This window comes from Anastrepha ludens, chromosome 6 (assembly GCF_028408465.1).
Source record: "Anastrepha ludens isolate Willacy chromosome 6, idAnaLude1.1, whole genome shotgun sequence".
In the NCBI taxonomy this organism is placed as follows: Eukaryota; Metazoa; Arthropoda; class Insecta; order Diptera; family Tephritidae; genus Anastrepha; species Anastrepha ludens.
In genome coordinates this window covers 26,275,586-26,290,184 of record NC_071502.1, presented here as the reverse complement: position 1 = coordinate 26,290,184, position 14,599 = coordinate 26,275,586, and the positions used below count along the sequence as shown (strand labels likewise).

The 14,599-nt window shown below is 39.7% G+C and overlaps 1 protein-coding gene across 1 annotated transcript in view; it reads right to left on the bottom strand.

Moving 5' to 3' along the window:
• Window positions 1-2,023: 2,023 nt before the first annotated feature.
• Window positions 2,024-14,599, bottom strand: part of LOC128865956 (transient receptor potential cation channel protein painless) — an 85,216-nt gene continuing 72,640 nt past the window's right edge. The window contains exons 2-5 of the mRNA XM_054106401.1: window positions 8,711-8,852; window positions 8,444-8,626; window positions 5,079-7,046; window positions 2,024-2,784 (exon numbers count right to left, since the gene is read on the bottom strand). Coding sequence (XP_053962376.1) covers window positions 2,215-2,784; window positions 5,079-7,046; window positions 8,444-8,626; window positions 8,711-8,770 — 2,781 coding nt within the window. The 5' untranslated portion in view covers window positions 8,771-8,852 and the 3' untranslated portion in view covers window positions 2,024-2,214. The remainder of the gene's footprint in view (window positions 2,785-5,078; window positions 7,047-8,443; window positions 8,627-8,710; window positions 8,853-14,599) is intronic.

The following is a 14,599-nucleotide window of genomic DNA, read 5'->3' as shown; positions in this document are numbered from 1 at the left end:
TCATTTGGTCTCTGTATTATTCGTGCCATGCTGCTAGAATTGAAAGAATCCAGAAAGTATTCTTACATTTCGCATTGCGTAATTTACGCATTCGGATCCTATTCCTACATATGAATCGCGATGCTTATTGATCAACTTAAAGTCATTGCAAAGCAGGAGAATAATCCTATCTTTAACTTTCATTTTCGACTTAATCCGTAGGGCTGTTGACTGTCCGATGCTTCTTGAGAGAATTTTTTTTAATATTCCGCCCAGAGCTCTGCGTTGGTCGGAGTTCTTCTATGCTGGTCTTTCAAGGTACCTTTATGTTCAGATTGCTCGTTAATTTAGTTTAATAAAATCTCTAAATTTGTTGAGATAGAATTTTCATTTTCCAAAGATCACCTATTAAAATCTTTGAATATTTATTATAAATAGTTTAATTGCACTTTCTTCTTTTTTATTGCTTATTAACCATAAAATATGTCTTTTAATCCTATAAGAATCTATTATATATATTCATTGCTTCAATAAATATTATAAATATAATTTAGGGTTGTCCGGTATGCCTGTGCAACCTTTGATCTCTGTATGTATATCCAAATTCATTGAGAAAATATCCCGTTGGGGAATAAGTTCATAGCGTTTTTACGGAAGACTTTTATTTAAACAAAAAACAATAATTATGTCAATAAGTTAATAAATTATATATTCGCCGTTGCTGTTTACAACCTCTTCTCACCTCTCGACCAATTTGTTGATGCCGTTCCGCAAAGATCGCCTAGTCTGGTGTCAAAGCAGTTGTGAACCAGTTTTTAAGGACCGGTTTGCTATCGAAGGTAACGCCCTTCATATGGTTTGAAAAGATGGTAATCGGTCGGTGCATGGTCCGGAGAATACGGCGGACGCTGAAGGATCTCACATTCAAGCTCTTGTAGTGCGGTTTGGCGACTTGTGCAAAATGGGGCCTGCGTTGTCGCGAAGGAGTATGCTTCTAGTTTGACGATGTCGATCAGGTTTTTTCAGTCGAATAGCCGAATAGCCTCATTAGCGCGGTGTAGCTGGACAATACAGAGCTCCTTGTTGACCGTGGTGTGCTTTTCACGCATTTCCCAGTGCACCATGCCCTCCCAGTCCGACAAAACACATGTCATGATCTTCTTTGGATGAAGATCCGGGTTGGCTCTCGGCCTTGGTATATCTGCTGGAGCCACCCATTCCGTTTTTTTTGCTTCTTTTTCTTTGATGTAAAGGCAACATTTCTCATCTCTCGTGACGATTCGATACAAAAAGCGCTGTTTATGACCCTGTGTTGCTCGATGGCGGGCGAGATGCTGAGAAGCAATTTGAAGGCGACTTTTTTGTGTTCTCCTTCAAAAGTGATTTGAGACGTTCTTTATCGAATTCAGAAGGTCTTCCGCTGCGGGACGTGCCATCCACGTCAAAGTAGCTATTTTTTAACTTTGCAAACCATTTCCATGCTGTAGATTCGCCTATGACCTCTTCTCCGTACACGTCGCAAATGTTTCGGGCTGCTTCGGCAGCTTCTCGACTTCAATGAAAAGCAAAGAAGGGGAGGTGTCTAAAATGTTGATTTTCCTCCTGGGCATTGCATTTCTAAGCCTCAAAAGTATCATAATTAAAAATTAAATAACTCAAAAATACAATTGACATAGTTTTGTGGAGCAGAGGAGTTCTATCGAATGAATACTTACCCTTTGCCAAACAGCAAAGAAATCATTGTAAAATAAAAGAAGATATAAAAACGCTACGAACTTTTTGTCCAACGTAATATTTTATGTGTCAATACGAAGATTTGTAATGATAAAATAGTCTGTAAGAAATTAGATTTCATCGATTCGATAAATAAAAATTTTAAATATAAAAGGTGGCGCAAAACTAATTGTCCAGTTTTTTGAATAACTTTTTTGCTAAATAAAAAGAAAAAGTTTTTGAGTTATGGGCATAATTTAGATGAAAATTTTATAAAGCTGGTTAGTTCTTCGATTTTATTTTTATTAAATAACATACATACATACAAACAGTAGTGAAAACTCTTTTTAGCGCTTTGCATTTTTTATTGAATTGTAAATTTCCAAGTGTTAAAATATAAAATTAAATAAATTACATTAAGGCCACGTGAAATGTGTATTATAATTTAAAAAAAAGATATAACATACAAAAATTACGTTTGATTTTTATATTCTCAACAAGTGTTGGGCCTCCTCGCCTTCATTACTCTGCCGCCAGTTTATGTAGCAGCTGCGCCATCTCCGCCAGCCGTTCTTCGATATTCCTCAACCTTCGATCCGTATTCTCAACCCGCATTTTGTCATGCTGGGCTGTTGCCGTGCGTTCGATCACTGCTATCGCCAGCTTCACTGTGCGACTATCCATTTCCGAGCACTTGCCCGTAATGCAGGTGCAGCAGCAGGGTAAGAATGAAACGGGCGCATCGAGCAGCTTCTTGGCGTGATCCCCATCCTCTTCTGCTAATGGCAGGAATGTTGATTTCGAGTTCCGCACCCCATTTGTACGCGATAAATCAGTTTGCAATTCCACAGCTCCATTGCTCTTGGGCACACCGACCAGTACTTTGTTGTTATCATTCGGCAGAATAGCAATTTGTCGGCCGACAATATAGTTGGAGTCCAGATTCATCAGACGACGGCATATGGTGCGGAACGGTTCATGTGTTACGATGAAACTGGCGTGTCCGGAGCGTCCTGTGAGGACTTGTTCGTAGCGCGTGAGCAGAATGGTGCGACAAATGGAGCCGTTCAGTTCGGCTTGTGCTTTAATGGCCTGCGGGTGGAGAAGAAAAAGAAAGACAGACAAAATTATTAAAGTTATTGCAACGGCAGATTTATAACCTTAGCAAATGGCCTCATACGTCAATCACGCTTGACACTTGTGACCCCAGTTGTCCACTGAGGTATGCAAACACAAAAGCTATGGAGCGCTGTACGGTCCAGATAAAGATTTCTATCAAAAGGTTGAAAAACAAAATTGGATGTTCTATTATTTCTTTTTAAAGAACTAAGCTGCGGAAATTTTGAGGGGTAGGCTTTATGTTCCAGATCGAAGTTCAATCAAATATATTTTCAAAATTTCTTCGGTAAATTATTCGGCATTAAATATTATTTATGGCATATGATTTCTTTGGGGCCGTGTCGCATGCATGCGCTCTTTCAAACACATTTTCTCTATTCTTTCCGATTTCCAATTCTTGTGCACGGCATTGAGGGCAAGCACCGACACATTTAGTGACAATCCGCCTGATTGCATCAATGCTTTCATGGGCGAAGGAGCTTTCAACCTGCTTTCAAGAGCAAGAGAGGTAGATAAGAGAGCGAGACATGAATAAGAATATAAAAGAGAGGGATATGTTTGTGAGCTACCTACAGGGTGAAGTCCAAAATAAACAAACCTGGTGTCTTTTTGATGGCGCCATCTTTTTAATGAGTTAGTTCGTTGGAAGTTGTATCCCTAGCTGACTTCCAGTGAAAGCTTAGTGACAATCGGTTCAGTGGAAGCGAAGTTATTCCGTCTAAAGTGTCAATATGTTTGTGTCGTCGGTACAAAACTGAGTTTCGAACAAAGAGCTAATATTAAATTTTGTTTTAAAATCGGTAAAACTTTACCGAAACTTTTGAATTGATGAAAAAAGCTTATGGCGTTGATTGTCTATCTTGTGCCAGAGTTCAAGAGTGGCTTACAGGTTTGAGAGATGGTTGTGAGGACATAAATAACAATGAACAATGAACAATGGGCGGCGGCCCGTAGCCCAGAATTAGTAATGACCGAAAACTCCATCGAAATTTTTCGTTAATTTAGGAAAAATGAACCGAAATCATCGTTGCAATTCATGGAATCGAAGTTGAATATCTCCAAAACATCGATTTATCACATTTTAACTGATCATTTGGGCATACGAAAGGTCCGTGTACGTTTCATTCCGCACAAGTTAACTGAGGACCAAAAATTGTTCAGCATTCAACATCCGAAAGACCTCATTAAAGAGGTGAGAAAAGACGAGAATTTCCTTTACAACATTGCAACTGGTGATAAAACGTTGTCGTTTCCAACATGAACCTGAAACTAAGCGTCAAAGTGCCGCATGGAAGGCCCCAGACGAGCTACCACCCAAAAAAGCGCGTTTGAAGAAGTGAAAAATCAAGTCGATGCTCATTTGTTTTTACGATTCGAAGGGAATTGTCCACAAGGAGTTCCTGCCAACGGACCAAACTGTCAATGTAATTTTCTATCTTGGCGTTTTGAAGCGAATTCGCCCTGAATACCGCGAAGGAGGAAGCTGACGCTTATTGCATGATAATGCACTATCTCTTCGATCTACTTTTGTGACCGAATTTTTTGACTAGAAATCGCATTTTAACCTTCAGTCACCCACCGTATACGCCTGATATAGCTCTCTGTAACTTCTACCTATTCGGAAAATCGCATTTGGCCATGAAAGAAAAACATTTTGCATCCGTAGAGGTCATCCAACAGGCTTGTGCCGACATCCTGAGGGACATTCCGGTCAACGACCTGTAACACTCTTTCAAATTGCTTTTAGATCGCGCAAAATAGTGTATCGAGGCCAGAGGGGACTATTTTAAATAGATAAACTTGAAGTTATCAGAAACCAAGCTCCTGTCGTTTCTATTTGAGTTCAGTTTTGTTTAGTTTGAACTTCACTGTACTAGTTAAGTGGCTATTCGCCGAACTCAGAGATTCCCCATACAATTTGTAGGCACACATTGCGTTAGCCAGTTGTTACATAATCCTCAAGAAAGTTGAAGCAATCAGAGGAGGCCAATGAAACTATAACTCCTCAATGGAGAGAATAATGAGGTGACGCTTATTATGCCTTCGTTACTTTACTCTCCACAAATTTTACAATATCAGCAGATTTTCGTGACGTCATCATAGTCCAAGGGTGATCAGCGTGACCAGATTACAATTTTCGTAACTTAATTTAGCATTTTTTTGTGCCCCATCCTCGGACATTTTTCTATCCTCTTTCGATTTTAGTTCCACGTGATTCGTTGTTAAGTGAACAACAACTATACTATACTTGACCGCCTTTTACTCACCTGTGTGTCACTAACGGCCAGGCCATTGAGCAAATTGAACAGCACAATCGACATGAATACCACGAACATCAAGAAAATCAAATAGCTGTAGAGAGTGTCGAACTCAATATCACCAGCATCGAACTCTCCGGTTAGCATCACAATCGTTTTGATGACGGCCGTGAAGGGGTTGGCAAACTTATTGAATTCACCACCATAGTTCGCCGCATCTGCACCATTCGCCCCCTCACTTCCTTCCGATGGTTTGCCGAATAGAATGTAGAAACACAAGCTGAATGTGATGACAAAGATCGAATAGAGCGCAAAACTCTTGATGAAGCTCTTCGAGACGGCGCGCAGCATTAGCATGTGCGTAGATATGGAGAGTACGGGCAGTGAGCCGACCAGCAGGCAAAGTTCCAAAGCCACGAGTAATATCGTAAATACTGCGATTACGCGTTGCGTTTCGCGCGTGTAACTCGGCTCGGTACAGGTCATTATGGAGAGTATGATGAGCGCAACTTCCATGTAATTGGTGGGCGAGCGGAAATATTTTAGTGGCGCCAAAACAAACTGAGTTATCTCGCGCAAGAGCAGATAAATAATACCGATCCACGAGAAGAGGCCGAACAATACAGTAATGGCTTCGTGTTCACTCTCACGGAATTTGAGGATAGTGTGCGTGATTATGCTCAGCGCAAAGAAGAAGTAGAGCAGAAAGTTGATGTAGAAAATGACAGAGAGTCGATGCCATTTGAGAAACAGAAAGCTGGTGATTAGTGGATGCTGAAGTAGATGACGGTGCTCTTTAGACTCGGCTATAAATGCGATAGGTGGCATCTCTTCACGGAAATTTTGTGCACGCAACTTCTTGGCATGACTTGAGGATGGATGCGATATGAGATTCTTGAAATTGATCAGTATTTCAAAGTCATTATCACCGGGCTTGCGGCCATTTGTGCTGATGCAACTATCGAAATGTTCCTCCAGCACTTCGGGGTGCATGCCATCGATCGGTAGATCGGAAAACGCGCTACGCATACCAATATAGGCGCCATGACGCAGTAGTTCTTGTATAACTAAACGATTGCGATACTTGACGGCATAGTGAAGCGGTGTGGAACCGCTGGGATCGGATTCATTTACATCGATGCGTTCCGAATTCAAAAGTATGTAAAAACATTTCTGGAAGTTGACAAAATCATACAAAGGCTCGTCACCCAAGTGACCGATTACAGTTATTAATAATTGATCCTGTCGGCGTAATTTTAGATTTTCAAGCGCCAGTAGCGCTTTGAGTGCACGCCAATTACCCCAAATGGTGGCAATCTGTATGGGTGTTTGGCCATCTTTGACGCCATTTATATTGACATCGTGATTCAAAAGCATATCGAATGCTTCGTGTGCGCCTCGCTTAATCGACTCCAAGAATAGTTGCAGCTTTTGCTCTTCATTCTCATTGTTGCCCCTTTCTGAAGTGCTACGCTGATACAACTGGAACTGCTGCACGAACTTCTCTTCATCGCTGTTGCGTAAATGCGAAATCAGCTTATCAAAGTTCACTTCGGCGCCACTCGTTTGCGGCGGTGGTAACAACACTTCGGGGTAATCGCGACGCAGCAATTCGCGTACCTCACCATCACGAAAACTATCTACGTCTAAGTCTTGCAGCGAGGTGAAAAACTGAACGAGATCGCGCTTTGTCTGCGGATCGATCTTACGATTCTTCAAAACGTAATTGAGTGGTGTCATTTCGCGGTCGTCGGGTTTGTTGGGCGAGGCGCCGTAATCAAGCAGCAATTTAATGCAAGCGCTAACATCGCTCTGATTGTCGGCAGTCAAATTTTTGGCGAGTGTGTTGAGTGGCGTAAGTTTTGCATAGGGTCGGTCCACTTCTATGCCTTTATTACACAAGAGTACGGTTAGGATTTCTGGGTCACGCGAATCGGCGGCGAAACTGAGGGCTGATTTCTTCCAGTGTTGATTCAACTGAAATGGGGAAAAGAAGCAAAAGTTGAAATGATGAATTGAAAGTAGAATTAAATAAACCTGATGCGAAATGGAACGCGCTGTTAGTTCTGTCTTATCCAAACTGGATAATTATCCAAACTGAATAAGGAAACAAACCGAATGGGTCTGGTGATGAACGAGGACAAAACCAAGTAACTTCTGTCATGAAAGAAACATTCGGCGCACTCGCGCTTTGGCACCCACGTCAATGTTGATAGTTATGACTTCGAGGTTGGAAGAGACTCCATTTAGCTAGGAGCCAGCATCAACACCGATAATAATGTCACCCTAGACATCTAACGTAGAGTCTCTCTTGCCAAGAAGTGCTACTTTGGTTTAAGTAGGCGGCGCCGTAGCCGAATGGCGTGTATACTATTCGGAAGTGCGTAGGTTCGAATATCCTAGAATGAACATCAAATAATAGAAAACGTTTTTTCTAATAGTAGTCACCCCTCGGCAGGCAGTGGCAAAGCTGCGAGTGTATTTCTGCCATGAAAAAGCTCCTCATAAAAACCATTTGCCATTCGGAGTCGGCCTAAAACTGTAGGCCCTTCCATTTGTGGAACAACATCAAGACGCACACCACAAAAAGAAGAAGGAGCTCGGTCAAACACCCAAAAAGGGGGTACTCGCCAATTATTTATATATACGAGTATATATAATTGAGTAGAAAAGTCATCTCTCGACGAACAAAATTAACTTTCTGCAAGGCTCTCATCATGCCAGTCCTAACGTATGGCGCAGAAGTTTGAACGATGACCACATCCGGTGAGAAGCCCCTTGTAGTGTTTAAGAGAAACATTCTGTGGAAGATTTTTGGACCTTTGCATGTTGAGGACGGTAAGTAACGTAGGCTGTGGAACAATGAGCTGTATGAGCTTTACGATGACATAGACATAGCGCAGCGCATAAAGATCCAGCAACTTCGTTGACTGGGTCATGTCGTCCTAACGGATACAAACGCTCCGGCTCTGAAAGTATTCGATGCGGTACCAGCTGGTGGTAGCAGAGAAAGAGGGCGGCCTCCCCTGCATGGGCAATATCAGACGGAGAAGGACTTGGCTTCACTTGGTGTGTCCAACTGGCGCTGGTTAGCAGGAGAAATGAACGACTGGCGCGCTTTGTTAACCACGTAGGCGGTTATCGCTCCAATCGAGAAAAATAATAAGTTTATTCGTTCATTTAATAAATTGCACTGTATTGGTTGGACGAAGAAATGAGCTTGAGCATCCATAAGTTCTTTGTTTTGACGAAAGAAACTTAAGATTTACGTTTCATGGGGAAGAAAGACAGAACTAAACTTTGCTTACATTTACTAATTTTTCTCAAACCTCCAGAACATACGTCACTTTGTACTTGAACTTCACATCACTCACATGATTTGGACTGCAGCCACGCCTCAAACACTCCTCGACAAAAGCAGCACGTCCATGTGTCTTGAGGGCCAGTTCATAGACGCTCATATGTTTGTCATCGGCTGTTGTTGGGTTCGCGCCCTTATCGAGCGCTATACGAAAGTCGCTTATGTTGTTGTTGGCAAAGGCGGCACCCAGCTCACTCTGTAAAACATGGGTGTGTGTGTGTATAGAGCAATTGGCGATTATTCTGTGATTGTACTTTGTAATCGATCATGTGTCAATTACCTGTGGGTCATCTAAACCGCAATTGGTTATACTAATCGAACTGTATGGCTTATTGGACATTTTGCTTTATGCTTTGCGTCTCGGGTGGCACTTGCTTTGATTCCCACAAGTTTTCAGCTGTCAGCACAATGTTACTCGCAATCTGGAACGGTAAGCGGATTAGGCACAGTGTGAGATCATTGGACAACATTGATAAAGGTATTTTGCTTGTCATTTACTAATATTAAATTGCTTCCATGGCAAAATAGTGTAATGCCAATCTGACACAGATTAAATCTATAGCACGTACAGACATATGTCTGTTTACCCATTTATTTTTTTTTGTTTATTTCAAATCATTTATTTTTGTTATTATACGCTTTAATTACTACATTTAGGTGAAATAGAAAATAATAAAAAATGGTGTTTCCATAAACTATAGTCGTTGGAAGAAATATGTTCGCCGTAATGGAGATTATAATTTGATATGTAAATTTTCAACTTCATAAAAAACAAAAGACAAACAAGTTTTTCTCATACATTTGCTATGTGCTAATAGGGCTTTAGCTTCTAGCTATGGAAATCATTTATTATAACTGCATACAGGGCATTTACTAAGTCTTGCCATAAATAATGTGACAAATTATACAATACGTACGACGGGAGCAAATTTGTAGAAAAAAGCTCCGTTATTTTTGCTTTTATTCGTATGAACAGTCTACTCATAAATTATACAGGGTTGCCCATTTTCGACGAACCCATCTGGCAGCCCTGTATCTTTTGACAGAGACGTCAGATCGCTTAATGACATACCGCGTTCGAAGCGTCAGTCCAAGCAGATTTTTACCATGGAACAGTACACGCCACGCGAGCGCTCCCAAATTGTTGAAATTTACATTCAACAAAAGAAGTCAAAAGAAAAAGAAGATCAAAATCATCATGTCCGATGAGGCTAATTTTTTATTGAATGGGACGGTAAACAAGAAAATTTGCCGTATTTACGCAACTGAAAATCCTCACGAAATTCAAGAGGTACCTCTTTACGACGAAAAAGTCACCGTTTGGCGGCGTTAGTGCGAAAACGATTATTGGGCCGTTTTTCTTCGAAAATGAAGATGGTCAAGCTGTTGCCGTCAATCAGGAGCGTTATCGTGATATGATAACCACTTTTGTGATGCCAATTATTCGTCGAAAGCATATGAGGCAGTTCTGGTTTCAACAGGACGGCGCTCCACCACACACAGCTCGCACCACAATCGATTTTTTGAAGAAATTGTTTCCTCGTCGTTTGATGTCGAAATATGGCGATTTTGACTGGCCACCGCGTTTGCCCGATATAAATCCACCAATGGCTAAAAAACAACGTTCCGAGCTTTACAACGTCCACATAATGGCTCTCAAATTCACGAGACGTGAATCCGATGGATTATTCTCTTTGGGTCATTTTGGTCTGAACTAAAAGATTATCCAGTCTTAAGGCGCTGAAAGAAGCCAAATGTCCGCGAGTGGGCCAAAATACCTGCAAGTCACATTCGGGCAGCTTGCGATTCGTTTCTGGACCGTCTCAAGGCCATAGTTCCAGGCAGAACTTTTAGCGATCAGAGAAGCATGCAAATCACTAAAGCTCTATAAGAAAGTTGGTGCAAGAGTAGCTACCCTTTCAGTCAGTCAAGCAGCTATAAAGGCCTTAGACTCCAACTCCATTTCATCCAAACTAGTCTTACAGTGTAGAGAGGAGCTGGAATTGCCTAGTCATTGGCTTCATATCACTCTGATATGAGTTCCTGGGCATAGGAAAATAGAGGGAATGCGATAGCAGGTGAGCTAGCAAGAAAAGGTTCGACATTAGAAATAGCAGAGGCGGTGGCAGTCTCCACCCCACTGAACACATTAAAAGCATCCATTGCCTCACACTATCTTGCTTTAGCCGGAAGACACAACTAGAAAGACATGGCCGTCGTACAAAATCCAAAGGACAAATCGCCAGTTAGAAAGTTCTCGACCAAACATCTCACGCATCACTGCAACCCTTACAGGCCATTGGAAGGTGGAAAGGGATCATGCATCCAGACTCAACCTCCCCTTCAATCCCATCTGCAGAAGCTGTCAAGTGGAAGAGGCGAAGGAAAGGCTTTTCCAATACTTATGTGAATGTCCAGGGCACGACTGCGCTCCTTCGCTAAGCCTTTCTTACAGCAAATTAATGAGATCTCAGACATCGAGATAAAGGATTTGCTGTTATACTTGGACCTCACTAAATGGATCTGACTTAGAAGAAGAAAAAAAAAAGAAGACATCATCACACGAGGACAGTGGTAGTGAAACGGTGCTGGTCACTAATTAGGAGTATTTCAGTGGAAATATTCAACCACTTTAACAACAACAACAAGACCATAGTCGAGGCAAAAGGTGATCATATCGAGCAAAAGTAATTTGATTCTTAATTTTGTATTATTTTCACACTTTTTTTACTTTGAATTGAATAAAAGTAATTTTCCAAACTAAATTTAAGGCCTTTTTAATTGGTTACACTTGGAGTGCCGGACCCTCTAATAAAACAGTTATTCAAAAGCAAAATTTAATGACTAATTTTGCCCAACCGTCTGCTCAACACATTCCACTTAAACACAGAGGCACTTTATTGAAATAAATTAATTTATAACGAATTTAAACACAAACCCATCCTTTGCCTTTATTCAGAATCGGCCAAATATTGTCGACATACCCCGACATCTTCATTGAAATTTTCGCGTTTTCTATTTGTTAATAAAAAAATTTAAGTACATAAACGATAATCGGCTTGACTTATACATTTATTAGCTGAAAGTTTCTAAGTGCAATTTCATTTATTTACATACGATTATAGATATGTATATGTATGTATGTGTGTCTGTATGCACTGCAAGTCATTCATAGAATTTATTCACCCATTAGGGCGTGTAAACTATTTCACTAGCAGACACTTTATTTCTACGGCTTTCATGCAAAATTAAGTCTACTGATAAAATATTTATGTGGAGCGATTATATCTTCTTTTCAGATATGAAGAATTTGCTTAGCGATAAAGATTGGATGGGGAGGTGGTTGATGAAACAAACGCCTGTTTTAAGCGCCTCGAAAAATCGTAGTATTTGGAAGGCATACAAAATTTGAGAAACGGTGAATGAAGAACAAGGCGAGAAGAATGAAATTATAAATTGAGTAAAATTAACCCTTCGGGGATGGAGCCGCTGGACGGGCGAGCGTCGTTGAGAACGAAAGGTATTTGAGTGCACAGTAAAGAAAATAAATACGTTGAACGTTATATAATAAAAACTAAGGCTTTATTAAACACAAGAAAAATTTTTGATAAAATCAAAAAAAAAACAAAATTTAAACAAACTATCACTGCTAATGTTGAAATGCCTGAATGGATTCTTTATTGCATGGATTTCATTTCCTCTTGACGAAGTAATGCCGTCATCTTACGTTTTATCAGATTCAAAGTAATGTTCATCAGAACTGTCACTATCGTGCGTGAGATAAAATATAAAATATATAAAAAGCCAGCTGGTTCCTCTAGTGACCCGGAGAGACTGAATTGAAGAACTCAAATTCGTTCTGACCTTACCGTCGTCTCATATCGTAAGTTTACATTATAAGGAAGATAAAACTTCATCGCTAATGGCCCCCGGTATCTTTGAATGAAAACCTGACTTTTTTACTATACCTAGGCGTATCAGCCTTGTAGCTATGAACTAATTTTGGCGTTGACACTCTTCATTATTTCAATTTTCAGAGACTTACTCATCCATCCTCGTATGCTTACGTTGGTCAATTATATGAAAGCAGTCACAATTGCGTACTTAATATGTACGTCAAATTATGTGAGTCGGAGTAGCAATTACTCAATTTAAATGAGTATTCATATGAGTTGTCCGGCACAGTCACTTCCAATTATTTGTGGCTTAATTAATGAGGCTCTCGAAAAAAGAGAAATAATAATTTGCAAATTAAAAATTTGAGGCCAATCAAAAAAGTTTGCAATTAATGCGCATAGAAGCAGAAGCAATTGTGCACTTACTAGGGATGATATAAATTTCAAGGGACGGTGTTGAATGTGAACCACACCTAAGCTTCAACGACACCGTTGGACTTCTTTCTTCGGAGTTATTTGAAAGAAAAGGTGTACGTCGATAAGCCAGCAATAATTCAAGAGCTAAAGGATGAGATAATTCGGCACATTAACAGCATAGAACCTCAATTATGTCTCAGCGTCATCGAAAATTTGGACCATCGGATGGAGGTGTGCCGCCGAAAATTGTATTTTATTTAAAATCAACACCGGCCCTTGAAACTTAACCACCCTTTATAATAAAAATGTAACGCATAAAAATGCAATACCCACTACGAGGCCTTCAGAAAATTGATAGGCGAGAAAAATCTATATCCCCAGTTCTATATAATATTTTTGATATTTTCGAGTAAAAAAATACTTGGAAAGAATAACCGAATGCCATGAACTTCGCCCGAAACCAAATAGAATAAAATGCCTTCGTTTTTTGTTATGCTGAAAATCAGCAAAAATCAATTATGAAAAGCTGTACGTTTTAAGGGGACAGATATCTGTAAACGGCCATATTTTCCCTGATTTTTATTAAAATTATTTAAAATGAAGAAGGTTATATTTTTTTTTAAATTGGCATACAGTTTATTTATACATTAAAATAATATAATTTTTTTTTTTATTTTAATCATTTCAAATGGCGGATGTACTCAATTCGCAGCGGGGCCTTTCAATCGGCGGGCATTGTAGTATCGGCGTTAGTGACCTGAATACAAAAAACCAAAAATTTGTTTGTTTATTAATGTCATAATTTCTATATGAATTAAAAAAAATGGAACAAAAGAAATTCGCGGAATAAAATTCTTTAAAAAACAAAAAATGAATTTTGGGGCCATTTTTCCTACTATTTTTGCTTCGAAAAAATTATTTTTTCGAAAAATTTTCGAATTGTGAATTCACATAGAAAGTAATATCATAAAAAAGGTGTGTTCAAAATTTCAGGGAGATCGGCCAATAACTTTACGAGTTATCGTGTATGACAATTCGAAAAATTTAGTTTCGAGAAAAACGCGCCTAAAGTTTGAATACATGAAAATTTCTCTCCCAGCGCTCGAACGCAAAGAAGAGAGTCGTCACGGTTGACGATCTATAATATAAGAAATACTTAAATTTACGTTCTTAAATTTTTTTGACATATTCTTAAAGGATTATACTCGTATTAATATTTTATGAAAAAAAAATTTTTGTTTTCGAAATTTTACAGGTATCTGCCCCCTTAACAACGCTAACAAATGGGCGAAATTTGTATTTTGGTAGGTTTCTTTATTATAACTGCACCAGTAGTGGAATTCACTGACTTATTTTAACGATATTGGCATTATAATTTTTCCTTAACCATGACTTAACGATTTTCGAACGATTTTAACGAAAGTCGATAAGACGAAATCAGCAGTTTGCCTTAACAAATCGATTATCGCGAACTTAACGACATGAATTGAGGCTTGGTTAAATCAAATGTGAAAAGAAGAATTAGTGGTTTTAATTAAAACTGTGAGCTCATATGCCCTTCGAGTATTTGGCTTATGACTTATCGCGTGGAGAGGAAAATCTATAGCCCTCAAGCAGTGGTTGGCCGTTTGCTTTGGAATGTGGACAATCCTTTGCATTTTGCTCTAGGGCATTCTACAACTATAACTATATAAATCAATGCCTCTAACTTTGCACAAAATTCGCACAAATTCGCATCTACGAGCACATACACACACACGAGTACACACAACATGCGAGTATACGTGCGCTCTAAGTGCTTAATGAGTGTGGCCTAATTTTGTTTTTGCTATAGACATTTACGAGAGTTTATTCCT